The sequence below is a fragment of the Gymnoscopelus microlampas genome (assembly GCF_963454915.1).
Source record: "Gymnoscopelus microlampas genome assembly, chromosome: 6".
Lineage (NCBI taxonomy): Eukaryota > Metazoa > Chordata > Actinopteri > Myctophiformes > Myctophidae > Gymnoscopelus > Gymnoscopelus microlampas.
Window position 1 is genome coordinate 51,108,773 of NC_139943.1, and position 14,838 is coordinate 51,123,610.

The 14,838-nt window shown below is 43.3% G+C and overlaps 2 protein-coding genes across 2 annotated transcripts in view; both read right to left on the reverse strand.

The window, feature by feature from the left end:
• The window catches only part of hps5 (HPS5 biogenesis of lysosomal organelles complex 2 subunit 2), a 120,129-nt gene that overhangs the window by 7,839 nt on the left and 97,452 nt on the right, over positions 1–14,838 (reverse strand). The window lies entirely within an intron of this gene.
• best1 (bestrophin 1) lies at positions 699–9,742 on the reverse strand (the record flags this gene model as incomplete). Its single annotated transcript, XM_084059624.1, has 10 exons — positions 699–1,518; positions 1,809–2,162; positions 2,502–2,653; positions 2,931–3,011; positions 4,113–4,265; positions 4,589–4,666; positions 5,589–5,743; positions 6,368–6,601; positions 8,738–8,832; positions 9,591–9,742. The coding sequence occupies 10 exons, from the start codon at positions 9,740–9,742 to the stop codon at positions 699–701; spliced, it is 2,274 nt and encodes a 757-aa protein (XP_083915750.1).

Here is a 14,838-nt window from a genome sequence, read left to right on the forward strand (position 1 = left end):
CAGGGTAAGTGATATTTTTTGGTTTAAAACAGAAAGCTTTATGTTAAAAGGTTAAAGCTCTATATTGTGATGTTGTTCAGTAACGGGAGTCTTTATGTCTCTCCAGCTCTTTAATAAACAGAAAATACATTTTCAGGTAGGTGACAAAATCAGGAGAGAGTACCCATTTATCAGCTTCATTTGTATAGTGTTCCAAGTTCCAATTTTGTCTGCTCATTTCTTTGTGTCATAATTTCCAATGTAATTTGTTTAATCTGTATCTTTTCCGAGTTTATCCTGATTGGATAAAATTGGTATCCCGACCTGAAAATGCAATTTCTGTTTACTAAAGAGCTGGAGAGACATGGAGACTCCTGTTACTGAATAAACACTCTATAGCAATGAGTACTATCAGAACAGAGCTATTTAACACTTATTTTAACCAAAGAAAATCACTTACCCTTCCTTTAACACTAAATGTAAAAAAAAATTGGAATGATTTTAGTAGAGACACACACTACAGGCACACAGTGGATGAAAGCAAGGTATGATTTTGTGCAACATGTTTAAATGCTGGACTTTGGGAAGGGGGGCCCAAGGGGGGCCCAAGGGAGGCCCAAGGGAGGCCCAAGGGAGGCCCAAGGGGGGCCCAGAGACCCCAGGTTGGGTAACAGTTTTATCTGAAGAATACATTTGAAGGTCAGTGTCAAACAGAATCCTCAGTCGTGCTGCCGTCCTCCAGAACCCGTGTTTTCCCCATTGTCCCCCAGAACCACGCCCAGAAGGTCCCCCTCGGCCAATGAGATTCCCGAATCGTTGGGCGAGTGCTGCTGCTGCTGATTGGCCACTTGCAACGACGCCCCCGTGTGCATGCTGTTGTTGCTGCCGCCGTTGGTTCCTCCGTGAGGAACGGCTCGCCCGCCGTTGATGCCGATCGAGTTGCCGATCAAGTTGCCGGTGCTGGTGCCTCCGGAACCCACGACTGTGTTGATGCTGGTGTTGCTGGTGTTGCTGATGCTGTTACTGGGATTACCGGGAGCCGACGGCGTCGTACGAGAGGGAACGCTGAAGGAGAAGATCCTCTCCGCCGCTCCGCACAACAACCCCCGTGCGCTCAGGGGTCCGCCGGGGGCGGGGCCGCTGTTCTGCTGGCCGTCGGCCGACAGCAGGGGGTCCAGGGTGAGGCGCGGCGGCAGCGGGCGCCGGGACAGCAGGCCGTTGGTCCCGGGTCTGAGCTTGGACATGGGGCAGAGCTCCGGAGCGGCCGGGGGGTCGGGGAAGGAGAAGGAGAAGCACTCGCCGTCGACCTCGCTCAGCCAGGGGAACGCCGAGGACGGGGGCGGGGGCATGCTGTGGCCGCCGGGCGTGTCCGGGGCGGGCAGGAGGAGCTGGGAGCCCGCGCCCCCCGCCGCCATGGTGGGAGGGGCCAAGGAGGTGCAGCTGCGGTGGTCCCAGTCGCCCCCCGGGCGTGGCGGCTGCCTGGCGGGGCGGTGGCGCGGCAGAGTGGGCGGCACGCAGTGGATTGGCGTCTGTGGGCAGCTGGAAGGCATTAAGGCAAGTTTATTTATTTGCAGTACACATACATATATATTATATACACAGTAGCACATTTCAACTGCAAGGCAATTCAATGTGCTTTAATTGCAGCGATTCTAAAATACTTCTTGTCATGTTTCTTTTCGCACTGATTTAAAAGCAGTGAGAGTTGCAGACAGTCAGACAGACAGACAGACAGACCTGTAGAAGCCGGGTCTGTTATTCATGGGCATGGAGGAGAAGACAGGCAGACAGGCAGACAGACAGACAGAGAGACAGAAGGACAGACAGACCTGTAGAAGCCGGGTCTGTCATACATGGGCATGGAGGAGAAGGCATAGTCCGGGTCGGCTTCGTGGCCTCCTCCTCCTCCTCCTCCACCGGAGGTGGCCTGTAGGTGGCGCTGTTGGACCAGTCCGGGCGCCGTGGGCAGCGCCTCAGGGTGCAGGTACAGGAAGCGGCTCGGCGGCGCGCCGGGCCGGCGGCGAAGCAGGGAGACCCGCGAGGAGCGAGGAAAACCGGGCGACTGGACTCCCTGCAGGAGGCGCCCCAGACCTCCTAACAGCGGCGTGGTGGAGTAGCTGGCCTCCTCGTGCTCCTTGATCTGCTCCAGGTTGGTCTGGAACTCCATCTCCTCCTTGGGCACACTGGTGGTGTACAATGGTACAGCGTTACAGAATGTTATTAAAGGGGTACCAAACCCCCAGGCAGATTGTGTAGCTTGTTTGTAATTGAGGTTAAAAACGACATCTAATTATCCGCAGCTAATGACATGAAAAGGGTAGAATGAAAGAATTCAAAACAACTAAAGATGATTTTATATCATCTTCTGTCATATTGTCAGGTAGCAGAACAGCTTATTAGACCGGCTTCGAATGCTATCAATGCATTGAATGGGAGATTATCACGTTTTATCAGACCATTGAATGGGCGAGTAGGCCCATGTAGGAGGGCTTAATAATAATAATAATACTAATAATAATAACCTGATGTCCAGGGCAGAGCCCATGTAAGAAGGTTTACGGTGCTCAGCGCTGGCTGCAGTGTATGGAGGCTGAGGCTCTGCTTCATTCCAGTACTTGTCTCTCTCCACCAGGGGGAGACTGTCGTACATCTCGTCCACACACAGCAAGGACACCTTGGAGCACAGGACTTTGATTGATTGATTGATTGATTGAATGAATGCTTTATTAGCATGATTATTAACAGTACGGGTACAGCCAAAGGTTATGCTAAAAGTTTAACACTCAAAAAACCAGGGGGCTTGTTTTCATTCGGGTCCATGGTACTCAATTCATCAGCAATACAACACAAACCACATTTTGATGGCAGCATAGTATAATGCATTTTGTCTCATGTTTGAGACATTTTGGGGGAACATGGATCAGATGATCTCCTTTGGTTCTAGTACAAACCTGTAAATTGCGGTCGACCAGCCAGTTGGTTTCAAAGTCATCATCATCTTCCCCGAAAGGGTTAATAAGCTGTTCAGCTACCTGACAATATGAAGAGAAGATGAAACATGATATAAAATCTCTTCTTTAGTTGTTTTGAATTCTTTCATTCTACCCTTTTCAGCTTCTATAAATCAAGACTTTCCTAATAATACCTGAACATTTTAAACAGTAAAACTAAAATACAAAACAAAACAAAATGAAATTCCTAAAACCAAAGATGCACGTAAAGTAAAAGTAAAACTTTTCTTTTCTGTCTATTCACTCTGTGTCTCAGAGGAGGACTGTAGCGTGCGTTTCTATTGGCTTGTGTTCCAAGCCAATAGAAACTACAGCCATTCTCTTCCTGGAGAGTTAGCGTGCTATAATAGAAGTATAGATCTGGCATTAACTCATTCTCTGCCATTGATGTGTTTTTGACATGTTTTTTCCAAAGACGTATTTGATGTGTTTTTCCGTTTTTACGCTAGATGGCGCTCTTTGCTAGCACATTTTTTTAAAATCCTTTTATTGCAAGTTGTTCATATTACATTTGATATTTAGCCTACATTACATATATATCTCCTTGAAATTGTTTTATTTTCTTTTTTTTAATATATATATACACCCAGTGTTAAATAAAATGCAGTAACCAAAAAATAATAATAATTAAAAAAAAACATAATTACACAAGTCAATCAAAGCAAAATATACTAATACATGCTAAATTATTATCCTTATCAATAATGATAACTTAAAATAAAAATAAAGGGGGGGGGGGGGGGGGGTATGTGTGTCCTCTATGTTGCGAACAGTTGGTTGTCTCTATTTTTATGTGTCAGTTCTTTAAAGATCTGACTGCCTTTTTCGTAAATAGTCTTTTTTTTTCTTTTTTAAAAATAAAAGATCACAGCCCGAGTTTCTGATGTGGAATCAGTGCTGGCCTGGGTCTCATCAGTCATTCCCTAAACTCAATTGCCATAACGACTAAATTGGGGAGAAAAAGGGGAGAAATATAATTGGCTACTCTAAAATTGAAATTAAAAAAGGAGAAAAAAAATAAAGCCATTGGCCTTTCTGTCAGAAACCTTTCTGTCAGAAAAGAAGGTTTCTGATAGAAAGGTTTCTGACAGAAAGCCCTGTCTGTCAGAACAGAAGTTCCACCTTGAGCCATCCGACGTAGAAGAAGAACTGCAGCAGGGTGAAGACGGGGACGTAGAAGTCCACATCATGACCCGGGTAACCCTGACCCGGGTCCAGGAACTGTCGACCAATCAGACATGCCAGGAAGAAACTGTAGACGGCCACCGTCACCACCTGGACACACCCACATCGTTATACATCCTGTATATCCTATCATCATCATCGGTGGTGTAAAAGTACTCACACGTTTTACTAATAAAAGTATCAATACTGCAATGTAGAAATGCTCTGTTACAAATGAAAGTCTGGAATTCCAAATTTACTTGAGTAAAAGTACAAACGTATTGGTATCAAAATGTTCTTAAAGTACCAAAAGTAGAAAAAACTCATTATGAAGAATGTTCCATTTCACAAGTTTTCAAATGTATAAAAATCTTTTGAAAATAGCAGATCTACAAGTTCACAATGCGTCGCATCGCGACGCATTTTGAACTTACCTGTGTATAGACCAGAGGCAGACTGATCCAGTCATAACTGTACAGCTTCATGCACTTTGTCCGTAAACTGTTCAGCTCCTGAACAGAGAAGAGACAGACAAGGACAGAGGAAACAGGGAAGGAAAGGAGTCAGGGTTTAGAACAGATCATCATGAACAGATCAATATATATATTGGTTTGGCTAACATTATTATTGGACTGTTTCCATGACATCGATATCAGCAATTATACTGCTGATGTGTCCCGACATTTCACCACTTTCAACCTTGAGAGAGCTATAGGTGAGATCTCTGAAAAAAAATTGTAGTTTTGAAATGAATGTAAATAGTTGATCAAAATATTATTTGTTTATTTGTATGTATTGTCTGCTTATAAGTTTGGCTAAATGTTCTAAAATAGAGACTTTGATCAAATAAAAATTGTTTATTTTTCATACTAGAGTTTTGGGCACCTATGTGGCTCTCAAATCTACGTTGCAACGCCTATCCGAAGGATATGTCTGAGTCATAGTGACGGAGGCTTTGTCAGAGTACCCGCTGTACTCCTCTGTCTGTGTCACTTCATGTACAGTGACACCCATCTTACCGTCAGAATGGTGGACAGTGTTGTTACAGTGTTGTTACAGTAACACCCATCTTACCGTCAGAATGGTGGACAGTGTTGTTACAGTGTTGTTACAGTAACACCCATCTTACCGTCAGAATGGTGGACAGTGTTGTTACAGTGTTGTTACAGTGTTCTTACTGTCAGAATGGTGGACAGTGTTGTTACAGTGTTCTTACCGTCAGAATGGTGGACAGTGTTGTTACAGTGTTGATACAGTGTTCTTACCGTCAGAATGGTGGACGGTGTTGTTACAGTGTTCTTACAGTGTTGATACAGTGTTCTTACCGTCAGAATGGTGGACAGTGTTGTTACAGTGTTGTTACAGTGTTGATACAGTGTTCTTACCGTCAGAATGGTGGACAGTGTTGTTACAGTGTTGTTACAGTGTTCTTACCGTCAGAATGGTCGACAGCGCCACATCGTTGTTGATTCGTCCTTCAGTCCTGGCTCTCAGAGCCAGGCTGACGAACCACATGCAGGGAACCCAGAACTTGTTGTGAGGAGAGGGCAGGGCTTCTAGATGTCTGAGCTCCTCTGTGGTCATCAACCCTGAGTGACACACACAGCAACCAATCAGAACACTTCCTCTGTGGGCATCAACCCTGAGTGACACACACATCAACCAATCAGAACAGTTCCTCAATGGTCATCAACCCTGAGTGACACAAACAGCAACCAATCAGAACACTTCCTCTGTGGTCATCAACCCTGAGTGACACACACACATCAACCAATCAGAACACTTCCTCTGTGGTCATCAACCCTGAGTGACACACACATCAACCAATCAGAACAGTTCATATGTTGTCATCAACCCCAAGGAAGGAAGGTTTTGAAAAGAGTCATGCAGTCCGCCCTCTAGATAGTCGCGCAGTCCGCCCTCTTGATAGTCGCGCAGTCCGCCCTCTAGATAGTCGCGCAGTCCGCCCTCTTGATAGTCGTGCAGTCCGCCCTCTAGATAGTCGTGCAGTCCACCCTCTAGATAGTCGTGCAGTCCACCCTCTAGATAGTCGTGCAGTCCACCCTCTAGGTTTGCCACTCATGGGTGGCAAACCGGAAATACTCCAGTATAGTAGAAATAACTCAAAATTGTACTTAAGTACAGTACTTGAATAAATGTACACACAAACGCACACAAACACGGCCGCACACCCACACAGCCCCTCTTCTTACCGGCCTGCACCAGGTGCTCCATGGTTGGGAACCTCTTGTAGACAGCGGTGCTGACGGAGCGGTAGATGAGGACGCCGGACAGGTTGGCGTAACGCATCAGCGTGCGTCTGGTCAGACGTGCGCTCTCGTCCGCGCCGCGCACGTGACCCCCCACCAGGGCGGCCAGCCGGTCGGGCCAGGGGACGCTCTCGAACTGACCCCACCAGCGAGACACCACCAAGGTCACGTAGAAACCTGACAACATACAGAACATTATTTATTTTTGTCTCTGCTGTTGTTTCCTACTGACTCACTTGTCAGTGAGGAGCCCCCACCAGGAGGACGTAGAGCCTTATTCGTCCTACTCCTCCCGCCCAACACTCCCTGCTGACAGGCTCCACCCCCGGCCCGTAGGATTTGTGGAGTAACAAATATCACCCTCCTCCCTGCCCGGCTTCCCTCCCCCTGAACACAGACCAGTTGTGTAGTAGACGCTTGACAAAGCCGGATGCACCGCGGTGGATTCCAAACCCACAACCTCCGCGGTGATGGGCAAGCCACCCGAGCGCCTTTTACACATTTTCAACTTTTTAAAAACGTTTCCCTCCTGGTCTCTATACTGCCTCCCCCTGGTCAGCTGGAGCGCCTGATGGAGGGGAAAGGAACTGGTTGAAATAACGTGTTCCTTCCACGCGCTACGTCCTACCGGGGAAACTCCCCCCTGTCAGGTGATAAGAAGCTACGTCAAAGATTGTTAATATAGAAAGATACGCAATCTCCGGTTTACTTCCCGTTTCTGCGTGACGTAGGTGGACACCTTTTTAGGAGACAGGAAGCAAGTTGGAGTCTATTGATTCCAATGGAAGAGTCAACGTGAACACAGCTTCTGAACCATTCCTTAGCTCCATGGATACTGAACTAAATATTGGACCCAATCATCACAAGCCACACAATATGTACTAGATTTTCATACTAAAATGGCTTTTTTTTTTAGACACAAATTAGGAGAAAATCTACTTTGTTATGGACCTTTCTCTAGCCCATCAACACACTCTCGCAAGATTTGGGAAGATATCTGAAGAGTCCATCTGCAGTCTGACGGACGAGACATAGAGGGCTCTGTCCCTTATTTTTAACTCTATGCTCTGTCTCCATAAGATGTTCTAAAAACTGATTAACTGAGATTATATATGTGAATATAGTACGTGAAAATCATTATGGACATATTAAAAATTAAATAAAATGTGTGTTCCAATGCTCAATAATATAATATTCCATTATTAACTGTCTTGGTTGATGGGGTATGATTTGGGAATCATCATAACATTTTGCTAAACATAACATTCATGCTAATTTTCTAAACATACTATGGTCAATAGTGGTAAAATATATACCTTATAAATAAGGGCCTTTTATTTATAAGGTATATATAATATTTTATATATATATATATATATATATATATATATATATATATATATATATATATATACATACATATATGGTTAACATTGAGCAGAAACAGGAGCACATCTAGCATAAGACTGAATAATGTGTGTTTGTAGTGGGAATTTCATAGGTTTCTTAAAAGCATCTTTGCGAATAACAGTTTACTTTCAAACATGTAAAGCATTTATTTTCTTTAATGAAGAAAATACACAAATACACATCCATATGACGTTGTCAGCCAGGGAGAGGGGAGGGGGAGGGTGGTGGGGTGGTTGGGGGAGAAGACAACCATGCCTACTTAGGAGACCATTTGTAGGATTTGTGTACTACTTCGCCTCTAGTGGCTACAATGGAGAATGCGTATCTTGCTATATTAAAAATCTTTGGCTACGTCCTACCGGGGAAACTCCCCCCTGTCAGGTGATAAGAAGCTACGTCCTACCGGGGAAACTCCCCCCTGTCAGGTGATAAGAAGCTACGTCCTACCGGGGAAACTCCCCCCTGTCAGGTGATAAGAAGCGGTCTGCTAGCTCCTCATGCATTGAAGCCAGGTCAGTTCAACTACATCTGATGAGAATCACTCCTACATTAGAAGGAAGCTTAAGGTCTTGGCTTGAAATGGGTATAACTTTTTTTTTTTTAACCAACCCCTATCTATATTGTAGGTAGTGTAGCTATTGATTGTTTTATGTATTACTGTACTGTCTACCTACCTGTATGTATTTTGTTGCAGTGTTGTTTGTCTCAAACCAAGGACCACAATGAAAATAAGTCGCAAGACTTTTGTGTCTGTATCCTTGGTGTTTCTACGATGAACATGATGTAACATGTGTTTTTTCCTGTATAACGTCTAATAAAATCAAATCAAATCAAGGAGGAATTAGCTCAGTTCTTCCTGGAGAACTAATGTGGTTAATTGTGTACTATGACATTATAACTCACCCAGAACAAAGGACACAGGGATCAGTTCTCCATAATGGTTGCAGTAGAGGGAGAGCTTCTCAAAGTATCTCTTCTGCTCATCAGCCAACACAAACCTACAACACACACACACACACGCACACGCACACACACGCACACACACACACACACACGCACACACACACACACACGCACACGCACACGCACACGCACACACGCACACACACACACACACACGCACACACATCCTGCTCAGTCTTTCTTTTTTTTCTCTTTAATTTAGTGTAGCCAATCATTTTTTACCCCTTTAGTCGGTATGCCAATGAATTCCTCTCCACACACATGTCTGTGTTGTCAGTCACTGTTGTCGTATCCTACTGACTCACCTGCCAGTGAGGAGCCCCCACCGGGAGGACGTAGAGCCTTCGTTCTACTCCTCCCGCCCAACACTCCCCGCTGACAGGTGCCGCCCCAACCCGTAGGAGTACGTGCAATGACCGATATCACCCTCCCCGCCCGGCCCCTCCCCAGAACACGGGCCAATTGTGTTCGTATAGACGCTCGACCAAGACGGATTTACCATGGTGGATTCGAACCCCCAACCTCTGTGGTGGTGGGCAGTGACTTTTACCACTGCGCTACCCGAGCGCCTCTGCTCAGTCTTTCAATTCAATTTACATTTATCGTCGTTGTCGGGCAGATTTTATGTTGTGTGTTACTAGGTCCTGCCCGCCAGACAGACACAGGGACAGGTGCAAAAACATAATCTCCATCCTGGTGGACATTTATAAAACAAAACAAAAACAAAGAAACGTACCTGTAGAAGACTAATATAATATAATATAATATAATATAATATAATTTAATTTAGTACCTGTAGAAGACCCCTAGGAGGTAGTAGAGAGCGATGAAGATGATCAGCTCTCTGTAGAGCAGCTTGTAGACGCTTCCCTTCCATCTCAGCAGCAGGTGGAAGAACGTTCCCAGGCCTGCGTCAGCCACCCGCCGCGAGTATGTGACCGTCATGACCTCTGACCTGACCGCTCTGCTCTGTCACCACAGTCGTTCTGCTCTGTCACCTATGTGTCACCTCCGTCACCACAGAGATGTTCTGCTCGGCTCTGTCACCAGAGAGTTCTTCTGCTGCTCTGTCACCTCTGTCTCAGAAACACAGAGAGAGTTCTGTGCTGTGGTGGATGTTCTCTGAGAGCAGAGTTCCTCATCAACCTGGTCTTCCTGATCACATGGTCTGAAATAGAAACATTAATGTCATCAATAGCGTCTCCCTGTAGAGCAGGGGTGTCAAACTCATTTTGGTGTCCGGGCAAGATTGGTCAAATGGTGACTTGAGGTGGGCAGGAACCAGTTGCGGATGCACATGCGCGCTCACACACATTCATTTATACAGCATTGTTTTTCAATCTGTTGTCTTGTCTCAGAAAACAAACAATGCAATTTGTAACAACAATAATAATAATAATAAGGGTAATAATAATAATAATAATAATTACCCTTATTATTATTATTATTATTATTATTATTATTATTATTATTATTATAAACCATTTTAAGTAGAATAATTAAATTTGAAGTTAAACAATACCTGGTAATGTGTGTGGGTGGTTAAATAATTACATTTATAGAACAGTGCTGTAAAGTAACTAATTACATTTACTCAAGTACTGTACCTAAGTACAGATTTGATGTAGTTTTACTTTACTAGAGTATTTCCAATTTCCAGAACTTTCTACTCCACTACATCTCAGTCACTGCTATCTACAGTATATCACTTTAAAAAATGTTTTATGAAGATTAGCTACTTTAATTATTTACATTTACAAAAATAGCAGATCTACAAGCTCATAGTGCCGCACTATGAGCTTGGATATCTGCTATTTTTGAATAGCCAAATAAATCTTAAAATGACACAGATGCTTTCCCAGATTGAATTTAAATACGCTCTGAGTTCAATTAATACTGATGAGGATTTCACTGGGCAAGCTCCTGAGAAATAAAAGAAGCAGCTTTGATACATTTAAACTACCTAGGCTATTACCATTATTATATTTTCAAAAATATCAAATTTACATGGTGTAGCCAGCATGAAAATTCATCTAAATCACTTGCTGCTCCCAGACACCTGACATCTCTTTGCTTGAACAAACTCAGTTTTCATAACACTGCACTACGTTTGTGTGTGTGTGTGTGTGTGTGTGTGTGTGTGTGTGTGTGTGTGTGTGTGTGTGTGTGTGTGTGTGTGTGTGTGTGTGTGTGTGTGTGTGTGTGTGTGTGTGTGTGTGTGTGTGTGTGTGTGTGTGTGTGTGTGTGTGTGTGAGAGAGAGAGAGAATACATGTCCGTGCTGTGCTGACTCCTGTGTGAGGATCAAAGAGTAGCCTATAGCCATTACTACTCGACTAGTAGTTGAATAGACTCTTAACGAGCCAATCAGCCACAACATTCCACAGCTGGGGAGACAATGGCAGGGCCATCAGAGGTACTCAGCCAAGTAGCAGCGTGTGGGGGAGAGCTGCTTGGCCGCGCACAGCAAGTGAGTGCAAAATGCGACTCTGTCTGTTAGATGTAGTATCAATTTACTATTTTTAAAAGTATTTCCTGGGCCGCCACGGACCTTTCCGTGGGCCGCAAAACGCCCGCGGGCCGCGAGTTTGACACCGCTGCTGTAGAGTTTAAGATGTTCTGTCCTCCAACACCTCCATGGAGGCTAGGGGTTCAAACCCACCGCCGTGCATCCGGCTCGGCCGACCGTCTATACTCTATATGATAATGATAAAGAATTTTATTTGTACAGCACCTTTCCAAACAAACAGAGCAAGATTAAAAACAACAGACAACAAAGCAAAACATGATATTAGAAAAACATCATTACAGTGTATACAATCATATTGATTGATTGAAACCTTGACTTATTCTTGAAAAGAGCATTAAGGTTCACCCTCATTTGCAATGCTGTTGAGATTACAGAACAAGATTACACATGAGAAATCAACAATACAACATATAAAAAACAATTAAGAAAAACACTTAGTGTAGAGGTAGGTTTTCAGATGTGACTTAAACAGAGGCATGAAACAGATTGACGGGCTCATAGCGCGGCACTCGGTGCCGCACTATGAGCTTGTAGATGGCAGATCTGTTATTTTTTAATAGCCAAAGCTTAAAATAATGGTTAAAGTGGAAGTGACAGATGCTTTCCCGGTCTTAATGGGTTCAAACGCTTTAATCTGCAGACAGACAGTCTTTACTCCTTTTTGACGGGAGATAAAACAGCTCTTTTACAGACCAGGAGCTCAAGGTTTTTCTTAGATATGGAGAGAAACGGTGTATTATTGCTACAGTTAAGCCTTCAGGCATGTGAAACACATGGCCTGTTATTTACTCTCTACATGGATACAAGCATTCTTCAGGTGGGGGTAGAGAATAGATTCTCTATTTGCACGTATTATGTGGGACACGGTCAGATAGTGTAAATCAGGGGTCTTCAACAGGGGTCCGGGACCCCTAGGGGGTCCTCAGAGTTACTACAGGGGGTCCGCCAAATCTTTGTGTGATGTGATTTTTTCTTTTTACATTAACCACTTGAACCCTAGCATCCCTTTTCTGAGGAGAACTTAAGGGCGTTGTGAGCTTGTAGATCTGCTATTTTTGAGTTATAGGTGTAGAGGGAAAAAAGAGCAGCACACTTTTATCTGAAATACAATTTTTTACAATATAGAGGGGGTTCCTGCTTCATCTCTCTCTCAGCTAGGGGGTCCTTGGCCTGAAAACGTTGAAGACCCCTGGTGTAAATTCTATAACATGATTTGACGGTCCAGATAATAACTAGGCTATTAGGCTAGTCTCCCTCACCCAAATGCAGTGGTGGAAAAACACCACATTTCGTAAGTAAAAGTATCAATACAAAATGTAGAAATACTAAAGTCCAGAATTCAAAAATATACTTGAGTAAAAGTACAAAGGTATTGGTATCAAAAGGTACTTAAAGTACCAAAAGTAGAAAGTACTCATTATGCAGAATGCCTCATTTCAAGTTTTCAAATGTATAAAAATCTTTTGAAAATAGCCAATCTACAAGTTCACAATGCGTTGCACCGCGACACACTGTGATCTTGTAGATCTTCTATTTTCAAATGGCTGAAATGTATATAGGGCTGAAGTGATTAATGCATGTTTTGTAATAATAATCAAAATCTACAAAGTAACTAGTAACTAAAGTTTTCAAATAAATGCAGTGGAGTAAAAAGTATTATGTTTGCCTCTGAGATGTAGTGGAGTAGAAGTAAAAGTATTGGACGTTGGATTTACTCAAGTAAAGTACACATACCTCAAAATTGTACTTAAGTAAATCTACTTAGTTACTTTCCACCACTGATTGTAAGACACGTCGTATTTTCTGTAACTTTATGTCCTACTATATGTTTTAAGATGTTTTCAGAACTATGGCTTATGAATAGCGTGTTGTTTTTGTTGTTTTTTACTAAAATGGATTAAATCGAGGATTACATAATTAATTCAGAGGCGACTCGCTGACCGACTCTAAAACACAACAATGTTTGTTACAATTCTACAAAAACAATTATCAGTGTTCATTTATATACTTGACTCTGAGAATGTAACACATGTCACTGTTTGGTTACATGTCAGCTCATGGAGACTTGAATTCATGGATAAGTTTTAGTCTTTGTCTCATTCCTAAGACAATCATTTGATGGCCGGCAGCGGTTCCAGTAGGAGACACAAATAGTCTCCTTTGTGTCTCCTACCGGAACCACTGCCTACCGGTCCGCTGGTCATCAAATTATTGGCTTAGGAATGAGACAAAAACAAAACAAGTATCCATTAATTCAAGTCTCCATGGGGTTACTAATCCATGAATAAAGATATGTTTTTTTGGGGGGTGAATTATCCCTTTAAATGAACACAACTAAAGGGTTTTACTGATCAGCCAATGAACAGACAACATGATGAAGGAATGAATGAATGAATGCACTTACTGTGACTTGAAGTGTAGTATGTTGATGGCCTCTGTAGTGAACGCTGAGGAGAGAGAGTGTGTGTGTGTGTGTGTGTGTGTGTGTGTGTGTGTGTGTGTGTGTGTGTGTGTGTGTGTGTGTGTGTGTGTGTGTGTGTGTGTGTGTGTGTGTGTGTGTGTGTGTGTGTGTGTGTGTGTGTGTGTGTGTGTGTGTGTGTGTGTGTGTGTGTGTGTGTGTGTCCGGTCACTTGATGTGTTAATCTCTCTCTAACAGAGCAGTATTGTGAAACCAGGGCAGTTAATCTGAGCACAGCATAACAAACACTTCACTAGTATTATTACACTGCAATATCCCTTCACTTAATACTGTCTACTACAACCTATTATCACACACACACACACACACACACACACACACACACACACACACACACACACACACACACACACACACACACACACACACACACACACACTTGACTGCTGCCATCAGCAAGGGGGGGGGGGGGGTAACGGTTAAGTGTCTTGCTCATGGACACCTTGACACATAGCCGGGGCCGGGAATTGAACCTGGGACCTTGTTCTCCCAGGTATCCTCTCTACCCATCCAGCTTTGGTCCCTTAAATACCTCAGTTTTCTGCTCATAATGGTTATAAATGCCTTATTTACACATTTATATATAGACTGTATTCACCCTTCTCCCTTTATGTGTTATCTTCTTATTTTATCGTTTTTTTCAGTGGCTTGTATTGTTTAACTATAAGTGACAGATAAACCCTCTGGATTCTTGGAAATACTCTGTTACAAGGAAAAGTCCCGGAATTCAAAATTTACTTGAGTAAAAGTACAAAAGCATTGGTATCGTATAAAAATGTACTTAAAGTACCAAAAGTAGAAAGTACTCATTATGCAGATTGTCCCCATTTCTCAAGTTTTCAAATGTATATATATTTTTTGAAAATAGCAGATCTACAAGCTCACAATGCGTCGCATTGCGATGCGTCGCGCATGTGTTGCATCGCCACGCATTGTGAGCTTGTAGATCTGCTATATTTTCAAATGGCCGAAATGTATATAGGGCTGAAGTGGTTAATGTATGTTTTATAATATTAATCAAAATCTACAAAGGA